The 17,284-nt window shown below is 45.5% G+C and overlaps 1 protein-coding gene across 1 annotated transcript in view; it reads left to right on the forward strand.

Annotated features, from left to right (window-relative positions):
- Positions 1 to 17,284, forward strand: part of LOC144893207 (kinesin-like protein KIF13A) — a 64,969-nt gene that overhangs the window by 2,174 nt on the left and 45,511 nt on the right. Inside the window, exons 2-3 of the mRNA XM_078782868.1 lie at positions 154 to 264; positions 388 to 522. Of these exons, the coding sequence (XP_078638994.1) occupies positions 154 to 264; positions 388 to 522 (246 nt within the window). The remainder of the gene's footprint in view (positions 1 to 153; positions 265 to 387; positions 523 to 17,284) is intronic.

The raw sequence follows: 17,284 nt of genomic DNA on the forward strand, positions 1-17,284 counted from the left end.
GGAATGATTGGCTCAATGATGAGCATGTTCAATTTCTGCTGGACATTACGTATTGAAGATTCGTGATCATTTGCGGGGTGATTTGGTTCAAATATAGTTCAAAAACAAATAATTATTTTGAAGCTGAGACTGCGGTGTACTTCCTCCTTCCAGTCACTCACAGCTCCAGGCCTAAAGGAGAAACTCGAGGAGTCTGAGAAACTAATGCAGGAAATGACGGTTAGTTGGGAAGAGAAACTACGCAAGACAGTGGCTATCGCTCAGGTAGGATGAGTTCATCCATTGCTTGATACCGCAAGCAATCCTCTCCTCTATGACTCATTTCTTCTTGATTTTCTAACAAGCTCGATGTGACCTTGTTAGCCCCTGTGATTCCTGTCATATTAGGAACGACAGCGACAGCTGGAGAGCTTGGGGATCTCGCTGGAGTCGTCGGGGATCAAGGTTGGAGATGACAAATGCTTCCTTGTAAACCTCAATGCTGATGCTGCGCTCAATGAGCTCCTGGTGTATTATCTTCAGGTGGGTGTTTTCATTTATTTATTTATTTTGCAGGATCCGAGGCTTGTAGTGGAGCTGCCACTCACACATCTCACACTCATGGACATACAGATGAATACATGAGACGTGACACAGGACTGTTAGATGAGAACCAAAATCAAATTGGCTTGTTCTTGTCGCCTGACCAACTCATCCACCTAGCTTTGTCATAAGGCGTCCACAACTCTTTGAAAATACCATGCTATACTGCATATAGTTTTTAGCCCTATCGATCAATGGCGAAGAATCACTTAAATAATTATCAGATCCGGATCCAGATCCGGATCTTCACCAAAATCTAATAATTTCCTCCTTGTCACATACCTAACCTCTCCACCAAATTTCGTCTGAATCTGTCCTCAACTTTTGGAGATATCCTGTTCACAGACAAACAGACAGGGGTGAAAACATAACCTCTATCCACCTTCGGTGGCGGAGGTAATAAGTTCTCTAATGAACAAGCTTTTGCTCAAAACACATTTTAAATTATTATTGTCTCATCGAAATCCAATTGAATGAAAATCAGGCATTGCACATGATGAAACGAATGTCAAAATGATCAAAACAAATCAATATCTCTGACATATTGAACAAGGATTGACATGGAAGTGTCCTCCGATCAAAATTACGGCTTTTCCATCAGCTGAAGATTTTCCTTCATCATCTCGACTACGAGAATCACTTATGACAAAACTTTCTTCTCCAACACATTTGATGCCTATTGGATACACTGGAGAATTTCCCATGGTCAAACATCATGTTCTTGTGTCTTGAAAACACAGACTGAGTGCTGAATTCAAACAGAATGATGGAGACTCTGGATTTTCTAATATTTGGGAAACCTTTCCACTTCGTGGTTCATGAATGGTTAGGAGAGGAGAAGCATCTCCGATGACAAATTATTCTGGTGATTCGTTAATCATCAAGTATCCACTGTGGGAACAAACTGAATGGTACAAATCAGTTCTATGTTGAACTCTGTGGTCAACATCACCTGTGGTCTGAGGAATGTCAGGTGATCTCGACACAACATCTTCGGCTATATACACGTTAGCACATGAAAAAAATGTATCGCTTTTGTATTTGACGGATTTAGGGAGCCTCCCCTCCCCCCCCTCCCCCCCCCATCTGCTGGATCCGCCCCTGGTGTGTATAGGTAACATACAGACAGACAGATCAACATCAACATTTAAAGATTATATGATATTGTATTGTGCTTTGATTGGAATGGTTGATGTAATTATTTTTGTATATACGTATATACATATTGTTGCGGATCCGGGGGTCGGCGCTCCCCTTACCAAGGGTGGGGGGGGGGGGGGGGTTAATCCCCTTGTCTTTTTCAACTGGCCGATCCCCCAGCCCTGGAAATTATAACGCTCCTCTGCGGTCGAGATTGGCCAGGGTGATTGGTCAAGATGGGTCCCAAATACCTGCATGCCAATCTCTCCGCAAAGCAGGGAAATAACTCGCGCTCGAACCACGGACAGATGGAAATTGCCTAGGCGGTTTAGCAATCCGCGATTCGAGCCGTTAGCAAAAAGACGAACCCGATTCTGAGCGGTTCTGAAATCGTGCCACCGGTATTCAATTGAGGAAAAGACGAAAGCGATCGAATAAGAGGAAACCAAAAGGTAGGAAGAACAAATGTGATTTATAACTGTACTAATAAAAGAGGAAACGAAAGAAGGGCATGTACAAGAAGAAGAGCAAAAGGACACAGGGCAAGCTTACACAGTCTTAATTAACATGCACAGGACAAACAGACAGACTTACACGGGAGGGTAGTGGTAGGAAGAAGATCCAGGCAGATGGCAGTGGAGGAAGGTCTGGGCAGATGGTTTAGGCATTGAGTTCCGGCTCCAGGTGTCCACGCGTACCGTGGCGAGAATCCGGGCAGCAGCGAGCGCGTACCGTTGGCGCGCGCTCGGGCCTTATATATGGTGGGGGGGGGGGGGGGGTGTAGACCTTCACAAGGTGCGCAGTCCTCCCAGTAACGTGACAATCACTCGAGCTCTCCCCCCGCAGTCCGTTATGATGCAATCCGCTCGCTCGCCCGACCTCCGCGCAGTCCGTGATGATGCAATCGACGGTCTTCTCTCTCTCTCCTTCTCAGTGTCAAGGCGCCGCGCTCGCGCTTATATCGTGTGCTTCAAAATCAAGCCGCGCCACGCCCATCAGTGAGCTCACCTCAGCCCTGGTTGGTTCGTTGACAGGGCCACGCCTCGCTCTTGGCGCTCCGCCCCCTTCTTCTCCAGCTTGACCGTGTCCGGGAATAACGGACAATCTACAAGACGCCGATGACTGAGACAGTTTTTACAAAGTAAGGATTTATTAACTAATAATTCACTTGTTTCAATATATTAAAGAACTACAATACTATAACGAATCTAGTAATTCAAGTCGTTGGTTCCTCTTCGTTCGCCGGTGATCTCCTGGTGCTGTTTCTCGTTGGTACTCGTTCGTTCCGTCGGGCAGAGGTTCTGATGACAAGTGCTCCTGACTCATAGTTTGCTCTGGTTTATATGGGCCTTGTCGCGCTAATCCCTTCTCCGCAAATGCCCCGAGGTCATGTATGCTCGCCCCACTGGCACCAGCTCGCTCCCCTCCTGTTGCGAGTTCCATTTACCAAACAATAGGGGGGTGCTCCAGCCTGGGGCTGTGACCAGGTGGACAAGAGATTACCATGTTCGTGCACATTCTTGGCATTCATTTACGAAATCGTCTATCTGCTTCGTTACCAGTCCTAATCAATGAGTTACCAGAGTTACACTTCCACAATTCCCTCATCTTTTTGTTTTTTGTTTATATTAACCATTAATCTAAACATCAATATAAGTAAACAATCAATCACTACAAGTAAACATCAATACAATTTCCTTAGGCATACACCGTCATCCTGCAAGAATCTGATCACAAAACATTTTGTTGGTCATTGACTCCTTCCATATTGTTAATTCAATCTATTTCATTTGCATCACAAATATCTTTGTAAAACAACACTTCACCATCACCAAGATACAACAATTTTGCTTCACCATTTTCAAGTTTTTAAAGCATCTGCAACATCTGGCAAAAACGTTTGCCTCCACACAAATGTTGACTTTGTTTGAAAGGAAGGGCTGATCACTTGTGTTTGAATCCAGGTATGAAACATTTTCTCCTAATGTCTTCATAGCTCCTGCACTACTTCGTGTAGGATTTCGCTGTTGTGGTAACATTGCGGAGTCATAGACTGACCCTGCTCTCCATGTAGCATTCTTGCCACTTTTTGCTGTAAACCATAGTAATTCCTGAACAAGGCCTTCACCCAGTTGTAGTCGACTTGCCTCCTCCCTCATTGTGAGTGGGCAGCAAGTATTGGTGTGACGTTGATTGGCCAGCAAGATGTGGAACAGGGATGCCGGATGCATCCACAATGATGTTGGGACCATGGTGTTCAGGTCATCCATGGTCCATACCAGGAGTGGCCCGCAGAATCGTGCACAGCTGTTGTGAAAAGGCACAGCCATTGGTTTGCAGCTCCATGCTGGCTCCCCGGAAGTTGGTGAAGTAATAACATATGTCCCCGCATTTCACAGAGGTTGCAGGTAAAATGTCGTTGTCCTGCAACTTCTGATGTGATGAATGTTCGAAGCCTTCGAACAAGAGTAAGTGATCGCCTTTCTTTCATATTGTTGCGGATATGGGACTTGGCCTCAATATCCGCTTGTAAATACTCCCCTATTTCCCCAATACTCCCCAACTATCCCCAATCCCCCATTCCCTAGTCCCATTGCCTGTAAATAACACTCTGTAGAACCGACCTTCCCCTTTTTCCCCCATTAAATGTCGTGCCCAGGTCCACCGCATCTCACGTAGACAACTTTCGGACATCTTGCTAGTTATTCTTAGTCTATGTCAGTTAAGGACTCGTTTCCATTAATTCTGACTCTTCGTTGCACCAGAATGTGATTATATGGCACCAGTAGTGAGTTTAGGACCTTCCCATACCTCCTCCCATCTTCTTCCCCAAACAACAACTACAACAACAACAACAACTACAACTACAACAACAGAGGAAATGGGGGCGGCGCGGCGCGGGGGAGTGTGCGTCCTCGCACCGGCTCGGTTAGCCGCCATTGACCATGCGCTCCGACGGGGTTACCACGAAGGGGCTCCCTGTCAGCTCCTCGTCAAGGGCGGAGCCCGGTGGCCCCCCCGCACCCAATAAGAAGGGCGGACCGATTCCATCTGGGGCGGAGCTAACTAGCCGAGGGCGTGTCACTCCCCGCCGGATATACGCAGCCACTTACCGGACGTGACGTCAGATGCGCCCCCAGCTTGAGAAGACAAGTCACCACCTCCAAGCGCTGAGTGAGATCTCCCGCATCTTTGGACTGGACCGGGTCGATTTTGCCCCTGAGCCAAGGTGCACCTTGAGCCATCGAAGACCTGCCCCTCCTTGCCATCAATCCCCGTGTGAGTCAGTTTTGTCCCGTTTATCTGTCGTCTGTCGGGGCTAATATAAGAGTGTGTCTAAGTGCCTGCCTTTCTATGCTGTCCCTCTTGTCGTTGTAATCTGACCTTCCGCCCTAATATAACCTCCTCCGGAGGTCTTGAGAACCGTATCCCTGGTGTCGTGTCATTTTAATCCCAGCCGTTGTGTCCTTTTCCTTCATTGATTTAGCGTAGCGCGACTCGGCAACGTTCGAGTATAATCGGGTAACTTGTGCGGACACGGCGGCCATTCCGCTCGGCCCACCATAACATCAAAGTCGTGTCTGTAACAATTGGTGTCAGGAGTGTCGGATTCGGACCTGGGACTAAATTTATTAGGCCCAAATTTTGGAACACCAAGTGTACCATTAGGGTAACATTTTGGTGTTGGGAAGTAAAATTCGATCCGGAGCGCGTTTTACGCGCTCGAAATTATAACAGCGAAATTTGATTTGTTTTACGGAAATAAAAACCCGAATTTTGAAAGTCGCGCTATGGCGGATCAAGACAGCTGGGGTCCGGTAGAGGAGAGTGAGGCAGGGTCGGTCCAGGACCAAATTGAGGGACGTGAGGAGAGCGAAGCAGCGAGGGTAGCAGACGCACAAAATGGCGCCTCGCTGGTCACGGCGACTGCGCCCGCGACCGTGGCAGCGCCCCTGGTGGATTCGAACCTTTTCCTCCTGCAAATGAGGGCCTTTATGGAACAAATGGGAGACCAAATTGGAGGTTTGAAAAACAGTATAGAAGCTCAGGGTGAGCGATTAGAGGGCAAAATAGGGGTAATGGGAAACGAAATAGGGGTAATGGGAAACGAAATAGGGGTAATGGGAAACGAAATGGGGGTAATGAGGGACGAAGCGAGGGGTACCGGTGAGGGGTTAGACAATAATTTTAAGGGATTAGACGAGAAATTTGGGAAATTAGACAATAGATTAGGGGAAATACAGGAGGGGTTAATGGGGGTAGAAAACAGAATGGCCGCTCAAGAGAATCAAATGGAAGGGATGCAAAAAGGGTTAGAGGGGTTAGAAATCACCATGGAAGGCAAATTGAGGGACATGAGGGACCAAGCGGAAAGGGAAGTTAAACAAATGGGGCAGCAGATAGAGGGGGTCAGAATGGGGGTAGAAACCAAACTGGATGCTCACAGGGAGGAAATGGAGCAGATGAGGATGGCATCTGGGCAGGAGATGCAAGTGATGGGAGAGGAGATCAGAAGAGGAGTGAGTGAGGAGGTCGGAGGAGTGCGCGAGGAGGTGAGGCACTGTAAGGAGCGCATGGAGAAGGAGGTGAGAAAGGGGACTGTAAAGTTACAAGGGGGCATAGAGGACCTGACGCAGGAGGTGGAACAGCTGACGGAGGGACAAAAAGGACTAACGGAGCAGGTTCAAAGGAACACTGCGGTATTAGGAGGGTTAAAGGCGACGCAGAAAGAACTAAAAGATGACTTGATAGCGACGAAGAGGGAATGTCAGATGGTACGTGAGGGACTGACAACGAGGTTGGACGAGGTGATAGAGGTGATGGAGACGAAGGACCGGCAGGTGAGGACGCACATGGAAACGGTCAAGGTAGCCTTGGAGGACGAGCTAGAGGAGACGTACCGGGGAATAAAAGAGGTGAAGCAGAAATTGGAAGAAGTGGAAGAAGGGGTGAGCGAAATTAAGAAGCGACGGAGAAGGGATAAGAAAGAGATAAAAGAGGAGATAAAAGAATTGGTCCAAAGTCTGTGTTTGGATCGTGATGATGTGCTCATTAACCGGATGAGGGATTCGCAGGTGATGGAGGAGAAGCGAAGAGGAAGAGGACCCGGTGTAAGTGGTGACCAATATGGTCGTGCGTATGATGCGCCAGGGGATTTAAGAAGCTTGGGGGTCGAGATGGACCCGGGTGTACGTGAGAGGCCGTTGGTGAAGTGTGCGACAGGTCTGGTGTGCGAAAAAGGAGGTGTGCGAGAAAGTCCGACTCTGGGGTGTGTGAGGAAAAAGTGCGTGCCAAGGAGTGAGGGTGCTGGCGAGAATGAGTCGGTCGTAGCGCGTGTGCGCGGGAGCACATGGAAGCGCGGTGTGGTAAGTGTTACAGAGGGTGTGACGGGAGAGTGTGCGCAAGAGTGTGCGCGAGAAAGGTGTGTGACGGATGGGTGCATGGGGAAAGAGTGCGCTGTCAAAGGCAAGGAAGAATGCACACCTGTGGTGAGTGTTACAGAGGGTGTAACGGGAGAGTGTGCACGAGAAAGGTGTGTGACGGACAGGTGCATGAGGAAAGAGTGCGCTGTCGGGAGTAAGGGTGAGTGCGTTGTCAAGAATGGAGGTGAGAGTAGTGAGAGTGACAAGGAGAGTGAGTTGGTTGTGACAGGTGAGCGAGGATGTACACCTGGGATGGAAGGATGCACACCTGGAATGGTAGAGCGTGAGTGGGAATGCACGCTGGAGTTGGTTGTGAGGCACGTGGTTGGGTGTGCGAATGAGAGCACACCTGTGATTGTCACAGAGGAGGTGACAGAGGAGGGGGCGCGAAGAGGTGTGTTGGTGAGGTGTGCGACCAACGAATGTGTGCCAAAGTGTTCGGTGGTCAGGTGTGTGACCAAGGCTGTGAGTGGAATGGGTGTACCTGGGTGTGCAAGGAAAGGTACGAGGAGCAAGGAACGGGCTGCGGGGTGTAAGCGTCCAGGTGAAGCATCGACGGTAACCGGTTTAGAGGTTAGGTCGACTTTTAGCCGAATCGGGCCCTCGGTGCGTGCCGGGCCTCGCTTGGAACGGCCGCGGCCGTGCTCCACTAGGCGGAGCGGGCGGCTGGATAGGAAGGGTCGTCATGGCGACCACTTTTTGGTGAGGCATTCCGGCAGGCCGAGATCGAGCCATGGGATGGCTCCGTGCCGAGATGGTGCGTGGGATCTCGGCCCGGGTAAGCCCCCGTCCCTGCACCGAGTGCCGGACGCGTCCAGCCGCTGGCACCAAACAACCCGCATTCATGGCTTGGCTTTACGAAGCCGGGCTTTGGATAGGAATTGGCGCACCGAGAGGCAGTAGTGAGTAGACTGTGTGATGAGGATAGTGTTTTGGCCCCAAAATTAGAGAAAAACAAAATTTGATGATTGGCAAGGGATTGGCAGTAATGATTGGCAGATGATGGGCAGTGATTGGCAAATTTTTAATTTGTTGAAATTTGATGTGCAAAATTGGTAGTGAGCGATGGGCCCGGTGGGTAAGGGGGTAATCCCTGCCACCCTTCCCATGGGGGCAAAGGAGCAATAGCTTATGGGGTGTATGGCAGTGAAAACTAGCCCGGGTGGGTTAGGTTAAACTGATAGGGACCTAGAAGATGACATTAGGTAACGTTAAGTTTAGTTAGTGACTGATACCTGTAGTGGGGACGCAGGTAGTTTAATGTGGGTTATAATGACGAGGGAGCGCAATAGGTTAAAGGGACGACTGGGAAGCGCAAGTTTCAGAAGGGAGTAGTTAGCTGAGATGATGCCGTGTGTGTGAGAATTGAACAGGTGTGATTGCACAGGTGTGCAACTGGACAGGTGTGTGGAGCAGTGTATGAGTAGTGAGTGTTGTGGATCAGCGCGAATGCGCTTGGGGAGAGAAGGGTGCAGGTGGCACCAGGTGTGAGAGCACAGGTGTGCAAGTACAGGTGTGTGGAGAGAGTTGGAGTAAGTGGTACGGAGTGGTGTGCATGGTGCGAAGGTGTGGATGGGGGAAGAGTGGACCCCTTTCACGAATACCCGGGGCGGGTAGTGTAAGTGTTAGGTAGAGGGTATAGGTAAATTGTGGTTGGATATTGGCATTTGTGGTGCGGTTGCAGAATGGTGTTGTGGATGGGTGCATTAGTGTTGTGGAAATGGCTGGGCGTGTAGCCTGTTAGTGTGTGTAGTTGGTTGGGCACTCCACCACTGTGAGGATGTCGGCCAGGTGAGGCCGCAGGTGGGCTCTGGGAGCCGGTAGTTGTGAGTGGGTGCCTGAGGATCCCGGGTGTGGATCGGGCAGCCCAGTGCCAGAGAGGGCACCGAGTGGGGAGAGCGCCAGAGGGCCTTCCCCAGGTAGTTAGGTTAGGGTAAGGAGCAGGTAAGCTCGGAGGCAACTGCAGTGGTGGAGGTGTGCAGGTGGGTAGACCCGCTGGGAGAGGTACACGCCACAGCCCAGAAATTGTGCGAGGGCACCGGGAGATGAATCGGGGGAGTGAGACCCCAAATTGAAAAGCACCACAGCTTGGCCAATGGGAATTGGTTTTTAGAACCCATAGTGTAAGAGGGCCAATGGTTTGGCCGGAGAAAGACCCCGGGTAGTGTAAAGTTGTTAAAGTCATTTAGGAAATAGTTAGGATTGATGAACCTGTCGCACCATACGCAGCCACTTACCTGTGGTGATGATGATGACTCCACACCTGTGTTTTCTTTGTTTTGTTGCAGGAAATGAGATTGCTGTGGATTGGTGAGACGCATCACGACGTGGATGAGACATTGGGGTGATTCCATCTCTCCCTCCTTAGGAGGGACTGATGATGAATTGGTAATGGCAAATTTTGATGTTCAGTTGGAGATGGCAAATTTTGATGAGAGTTGAAAATGGCAAATTTGATTGGTTAGGAGGGAGAGAAGACGAATTTGGTACATGGGAGGAACGGGGAAGACAGTAGGGATGTTTGTTGATTAGTAAAATAGATGTTTATGGGTAGTGTTGTGTTTTGTGGATACAGTAAGGGGTAAGGGGCCATGTAGGTTACCTGGTGGGGGGGGGGGGGGGGCGTACGGTAGGAACGTACCTGTCTCACCTGGTTCCCATGTGCCCCTAGTGTGCATTACCTTGTGTTGCGTGCACTTTTGCGCCCTTACCACCTTACTCACTTGTCTGCTTCTTTTGTCTCCCACCTCCGAGGATCTGGTTTTGGGGCAGAGAGAGAGGAGAGAGAGGTGCTGGCTACGCAGTTGTGGGCCTGCACTTTCGCTGCTTGCTGCCTGGATCGATACACCATATGGACCGCAATGTTGGTGGCCACCCACAATGGACCGCAGTTCTTTTGCGGCCAAGCACCACCCGTGGATGGACCTATGGGTCAACGTGGCACCTATGCCATACAGGTGAACCACTTTTAGTTGACACCACTGACGGCCACAATAAAGAAATGGACGCGGTTGGCGCCTTTCTTTATTTTTAAAGAAGCCAGAAGGCCAAGTGCACCACACGAAGAGCAAGAGACACCTGCAGGGTTAGGGGTTGTTGAATTTATTTTTATTCATTGAACAATGGTGACTGCACCGATTGGTGCTGGGGTGGTGCTTTTGGTGCTTGGATGGGGTGCTCTGCACATTATTAAAGGCCGTAAGGCCACAGAGCACTCGTGGGTTGGTGTATCGATGCTGGCATGCGTGCTCTCTCTCTATGCATAACATCTGCATGTGTTCCTCCAAAAACAGGTCCTGGATCGTAGTGTAAATAGCAGCGTAGTCTTGTAAATAATGCTCCCTACCGGCTGTATGTTTAGTTTGCGAATTCTTTCCGGATTCGGTTATCCTGTGGGTGTGTTTCTGTGAGGAGAAGGGTGCAACGTCGCAGGGGGACATATTTACTCATTTGTGAATATCTGTAAAACTGTCGCACTCAGGGTAGAGTTAATAGTAGAGGGAACTACATCTGAGTGCCACACTAAAATAGGTAAAAATTTATCGGGTCGGGACGCCCCGAGGGTAGAGAAGGGTGCAATGTTGCGGATATGGGACTTGGCCTCAATATCCGCTTGTAAATACTCCCCTATTTCCCCAATACTCCCCAACTATCCCCAATCCCCCATTCGCTAGTCCCATTGCCTGTAAATAACACTATGTAGAACCGACCTTCCCCTTTTTCCCCCATTAAATGTCGTGCCCAGGTCCACCGCATCTCACGTAGACAACTTTCGGACATCTTGCTAGTTATTCTTAGTCTATGTCAGTTAAGGACTCGTTTCCAGAATGTGATTATATGGCACCAGTAGTGAGTTTAGGACCTTCCCATACCTCCTCCCATCTTCTTCCCCAAACAACAACAACTACAACAACAACAACAACTACAACTACAACAACAGAGGAAATGGGGGCGGCACGGCGCGGGGGAGTGTGCGTCCTCACACCGGCTCGGTTAGCCGCCATTGACCATGCGCTCCGACGGGGTTACCACGAAGGGGCTCCCTGTCAGCTCCTCGTCAAGGGCGGAACCCGGTGGCCCCCCCGCACCCAATAAGAAGGGCGGACCGATTCCATCTGGGGCGGAGCTAACTAGCCGAGGGCGTGTCACTCCCCGCCGGATATACGCAGCCACTTACCGGACGTGACGTCAGATGCGCCCCCAGCTTGAGAAGACAAGTCACCACCTCCAAGCGCTGAGTGAGACCTCCCGCATCTTTGGACTGGACCGGGCCGATTTTGCCCCTGAGCCAAGGTGCACCTTGAGCCATCGAAGACCTGCCCCTCCTTGCCATCAATCCCCGTGTGAGTCAGTTTTGTCCCGTTTATCTGTCGTCTGTCGGGGCTAATATAAGAGTGTGTCTAAGTGCCTGCCTTTCTATGCTGTCCCTCTTGTCGTTGTAATCTGACCTTCCGCCCTAATATAACCTCCTCCGGAGGTCTTGAGAACCGTATCCCTGGTGTCGTGTCATTTTAATCCCAGCCGTTGTGTCCTTTTCCTTCATTGATTTAGCGTAGCGCGACTCGGCAACGTTCGAGTATAATCGGGTAACTTGTGCGGACACGGCGGCCATTCCGCTCGGCCCACCATAACATCAAAGTCGTGTCTGTAACAATATGTTGCAGTGTGATCCAGGCAAATGGTCACATAAATTTCCTTGGTGAAGGTAAGCATTCATCTCCAAGTTACCCGGGAGAATGTCTTCATCATTCTTTGAGAAAGAGGGTGTATGCCACGATTAACTTCATTTTTTAGCCACAAATTTTCTTTCTCGAACTTCTTCCCAATTCCGTTAGCACTCCCTTCAAAATGTGATCTCGTCTTATCCTTATGCTCAGTCACATCTGAATCTGCTTTCCACACACACTGAATCAGATAGGGTACATCTTACCATGAAATCAGCATAATCATGTATATCTTCCGACAGTTTCACATTCAACAATTTGTTGTTTTCCCTTACAACATTCAAAAAGTTATATTCATTTATATGCGTCACACAAATAATATTCAATCAGGTATGTATTTGACTACTAAACTAAGAATAGCATCCACAATTGCTTTCAGGTTAATATAGTTCAAAAATTAACTTGTGCAGGTATTTTAGCACTACTCTAAGAAAATAAATTGTATATGATTACAATCACAAACAGGAATATCTAATTCCCAACAAAAATTTTCCCAAACCAACAAATTAAGCATAATGTATTATTACCATAATTCCTCTCCACTTTTTCTCTTCACCTTTTTTTTTTTTTTTTCTAACAGTGTGTCACTCGTGGTGATATGAGTTCACTGATATTGTAATTGACACAACTCATAACATTGTCGTTATGCCATTATCTTAATTCTACTGTATTCATTTGCAACATCACTTGATGTAATCTTTTAATCTCAGTATTTATGTCGCCATAAAAGTCTTCCTTTTCTGGTTCCACATTTCTTTCCTCATTTGTCACTTCATGCGTTATCATCGTGTTGTTGGTTACCTTATTCAAACACACCGTCACTAAGGCTTTCAAGCAAGCCACCACTAAAACAATTGCCAACATAACTACTAAACCAACAAACAAGTCTGCTACTCCTTGTATATATTCATACCTATGACATAATTATATGTCGATGACATTCAACATTATATACCAAACTAACAAGCTTCCTAAAAGGTAAATAAAGAAAATCCCTTAATATGTAACATAAATCAGATTATTTGTCTTACCCTGATCCCCCTATCTCCCGGGGTTGAACTCAATCCCCTGATCATGAGTGTAGTTGTGATACATTTTTCACTCATGTTGTATTAATATCAGCAGGTAATTGTATGTCATGTAGGCAAATAAATGTCACTATCCCAAGTAGGAATATCACATGTTGAAAATGTAATGTTTATCAATGCAAGGGGTGTTAAAATGTAATTCAAATGACTGTAAATCACGACTATCATTTATCTGCCACTGAATGTTCTGCTGGGCTGCTAGGTGCAGCCTCATTTTCTGTGGGATCGTCCACCTTAGCCCCATGTGCTTGCTTGCAATGAGAGGCATGAATCCAACTTTCTATTTTGGGTCCATATTTTTTTTCCTATTCTTATCAATCTCCTATGGTTTATCATTTCGTTCCAAGATACCGCAACCAAAGGTTTTAACCAAAGCTCTACCAAACTATTTCCAATTTGAACAAAAAAATGCCAGTGAAACAATGATTTGAAGAATTAACTTCAAGGGGTCAATAAATTTATTCTATAGCCAGATCTAATTTTCCCATCCAATAGTTTGCCTTGCCACATGTCATATTGTAACACTTTAATAAACCTTCGAAAAATGTTTCCCATCTCAACAAATTTCCTTTTTACAAATAGCCATGTGTAACTTACGTATTTAACTACAATTTCCTCTCAATTTGTTTGGCCTAACTGGCTGCAAAAGTGGCTGCCAGCATGCAGTACCGTTCTTTATCTACCAAGGAAGTGCTCGTCCACACAAGACCTCTACCAAAATGTTGTTTGTAAAAACAAATCTGGGATTTCCGATTACATGGATGCACTCTCAGGACATTTTCAGGCTGCTGTTAACAATCCACTATGATAAATTAATTCCTTTACCCACAATCAAATAATTAGTACAAATTGAGGATATTATCCATCTGACATTCATTTATAGATTCATTATGTTGGATCTAATATATATATATATATTTTTTCCCAATAATTTCGCACTGGTGTAAGGAAAAACAATAGCTCTCATAAGTCTTAGTAATATCGTAGTTAATTTACCCAGCATCGAAGAATTTATTTACTATCCATTCTCATCTGTTAACCAGTGACTTTGTTTGAACTCCAGAACTCAAAACTCCCAATAGTTCAAACCAGCAAAATTTCCTTTACTATTTTCCCATATCATCTATGCCTTATACCCATCCATACATACAGCCCAATTTATATTCTGATAAAATTCAAGTTTATATATATATAAAATCCGTGAGCAGAGTACTCTGGGAAGTCAGTGTAAGACCTCTCCAAAATTTGGCTAATTTTGTACTCCCACATTTTTTATGAAGCTCATATCCATAAATAGCTTTGATTCTCATATAAATTCTATCACAATGGAATCCCAAGATTACTTCCAATTTTTTTTACTATTAATGAATAGCTGCTCATAACTCAGCAATCAAATCTTTATTCTCCATCTCCCTTGACAAAAGTGATAATTTTCATAATCAAATTATATTTCTATTTTTTTTATTTTACGAATTCTCTCGATATGCGATCCCATCCCCATGGAACTATCTATTTTTCAGACAAGGCCCAATGTCGGTGTCAACAATCTTGTAAGATTGATACACAAAACAACGACAACAAACACAAACATTGATACACAAAACACACACACACGCATGCATTATGCATATTTGTTTGCGTTGGAACCATTATTTACAATCAGGATGGGTGTCAGTTTTATTTCATTTTCATAAAATTTGTCCTTCAATTTTATAAATGCTAATACGCAAATGGACCAAAAAGTTTATTTTTAGAAAACCCCTATGATGTCACATTGAAATTACCCTTTCAGTTCCAACCATAATTTATCCAAATTTGACTACACACCCATTTGCATGTCAGTCGACCACTGACCTATCAATCATGCGGAACACTAGTCCGAAATTCCCACCTGATCATCATGTGACTCTTGTCACTTGGTTTCAAAAACTTGCAAAGCAATTGTTCCAACTTTGTAAATTTAAAATTTTGTGCCCAACATAAAAGATCCAATTTCGGCATGTGATCAATTAATTACTAATTTGCTTACAAGCAAAAGAAAAAATGAATAATTCTTGCTCCGAAAACCTTTTCAGACACAAGAATCATCGACAGTTATTCATGTTTGTCCAGTAATCTAATCTGTTGAGGCCAATCGTCATTTGGGATTTGCCGCAATGAAGGCCTAATCGTTCTCTGAGGTACCGGTAAGCAGTGGTACCCTTGATCTTGGTTTACCCTATGAACTTGTCTTCCTGTTGGTATACGGACATCTTCTTTTCCAATGTCCCATCTGTCCACACTTGAAACACCGGTTTCTGTCGTTGCCTGGTCTGTGCACCTGTGCACTTGTATTGCTGGGCTGCATCTCTACATTCCTGAGTTGCCAATGCAATCTCTCGTTATCTCCTGAAACACAAAAAAATTCTCTGTACCGTCCTTTTTGGGGAGACAAATGGGAATCAGATGGGACAACTGTCACTTTCATTCCTAATTTCGAGGGCAGTTGTGCATTTGTCTCCTCCACTGTATCCTGTATCCTTTTTATTTTAAGTTCGAGATCCGTTATCCGTTCTTGCTGTTCCCGTTCTCTGGATTCACCATCCCAAAGATGGAATGCAAGCCAGTCTACCGTTAGATTCTGTCTCTTCCTGGCTTTCAATCTTTGTTCCAATCTTTCCAATCGACTTCGCTCAAATGTACCATCTCTTGGAAACTCCTCATCATGTCCCTTTGTCCACAAATACCAATTCTCGACCTGCCTTATAGCTTCGGCACCATAACGGTCGTACATATGATGTGTACAAGTACCTTTTTGTGGAATCTCTGGTTGTACTTGTGTATTCTTGCAGGCTCCATTTCCCATTCTGCTTTTTATCAAAGTAGCGTTGGATGTGTTGTAGTTTGTTCCTCTAAAGCTTCACTCGTACCTCCAGGAAGGATCTCTCCACCTGTTCAAACGGTGATTTCCAGAGAATCTCTCTCACCTGTGGCTTTTGCACAATCCAATCTCACAGATCAGTATTTGCAGATGAGCCAGAGGGTCAGTATGAAATGGGTGAATCCTCAGGTGTCCGCTCTGTTGAAGGGGAAATCACACAATGGTAACCGCACATATATATCTATATATAAACTCACCACCTTGCTCAATTTTCCAAGGTTGTCTTCACATTGATAATATCTCACAAAGATATCAAAGCTTCTTTCTTGAGACCGCATTTTCATCAATCAAACAATCAATATATTCAATTCAATTTATTCAGTTCAATTTATTCAGTTAAATTTATTCAATTAAATTTATTCAGTTCAATTCAATTATTCAATTTCAATTAATTTATCAATATTCATCAATAAATCAAATTAATCATTTTCGATGACTCCTTGCATAAGCCCTTTCCCCAATGATGTCAGGACAGGTCCATCTATTGACTGAGATCGAAGCTCATCGGTCGTCACCTCTGGTTCATACCTCATGTCAATTGACGAATCACTGTTCTGTCCTAGGGTCATATCTGACCTATTTTTCCATTTTGCCTGGTCTTCACAAATTTTCTTTGCAACCACTAAAGGCAACTCATCCTTCATTCGTGAGACCGCCAAAATGGATGGCAGATATTAAAGTTCTTTGGGAAAAATATCTCATCATTTTTCTTTTAATAGTACCCAAATCTCTTGGCAATATAAATTTCGTAAAACTCCTGAAATAAGACTGTAAAATTCCTTCAATCATGCTAAATTTTGAAACTCCATCGCTTGTAACACCCAATTTATCCCATAGGGCTTGAAAGTTCTTTCCCAAGTTCATGCAATCATTCTGCATTTGAACCCTATGATATCATTCATAATAATCATCATGATTTTATAGTCATGGTCCTATCATAATCATCTATTTAAAACGAACATTTCCTTTATCACCACAGCTATGTGGTATAATCAACAATAGAATAAAACTGTACATAGCAACAGGCTACCTCATGGCCACTTAGTATACCTATTGACAATAAGTCATAACAATATCGAATAATCATTGAACAATTAAAAAATCGCTTCCACTGCTCCAGCCGCAGCATTCGTCATTTTGTCTGCTCATCCGCGTGACCAAAACGAAATAAAGGGAGCTCAACCATTACACAGCGCTTTTAATGGCGCATGCCATAGGAACTCAACGCAATTTCGACTCGGCCAGAAAACGAGCAAATTTTGCAGGATGTTAACTGGAATTAGTCGTGAAAATATATCCAAAATACACAAAAATACACACCCACAAAAAATAAACAACAAAACCCAAACAAACCCAAGGTCGACCATATTACACAATTAAATTACACCTTAAATTATTCATTAAATT

This window comes from Myxine glutinosa, chromosome 8 (genome assembly GCF_964187855.1).
Source record: "Myxine glutinosa chromosome 8, kmMyxGlut1.1, whole genome shotgun sequence".
NCBI lineage: Eukaryota > Metazoa > Chordata > Myxini > Myxiniformes > Myxinidae > Myxine > Myxine glutinosa.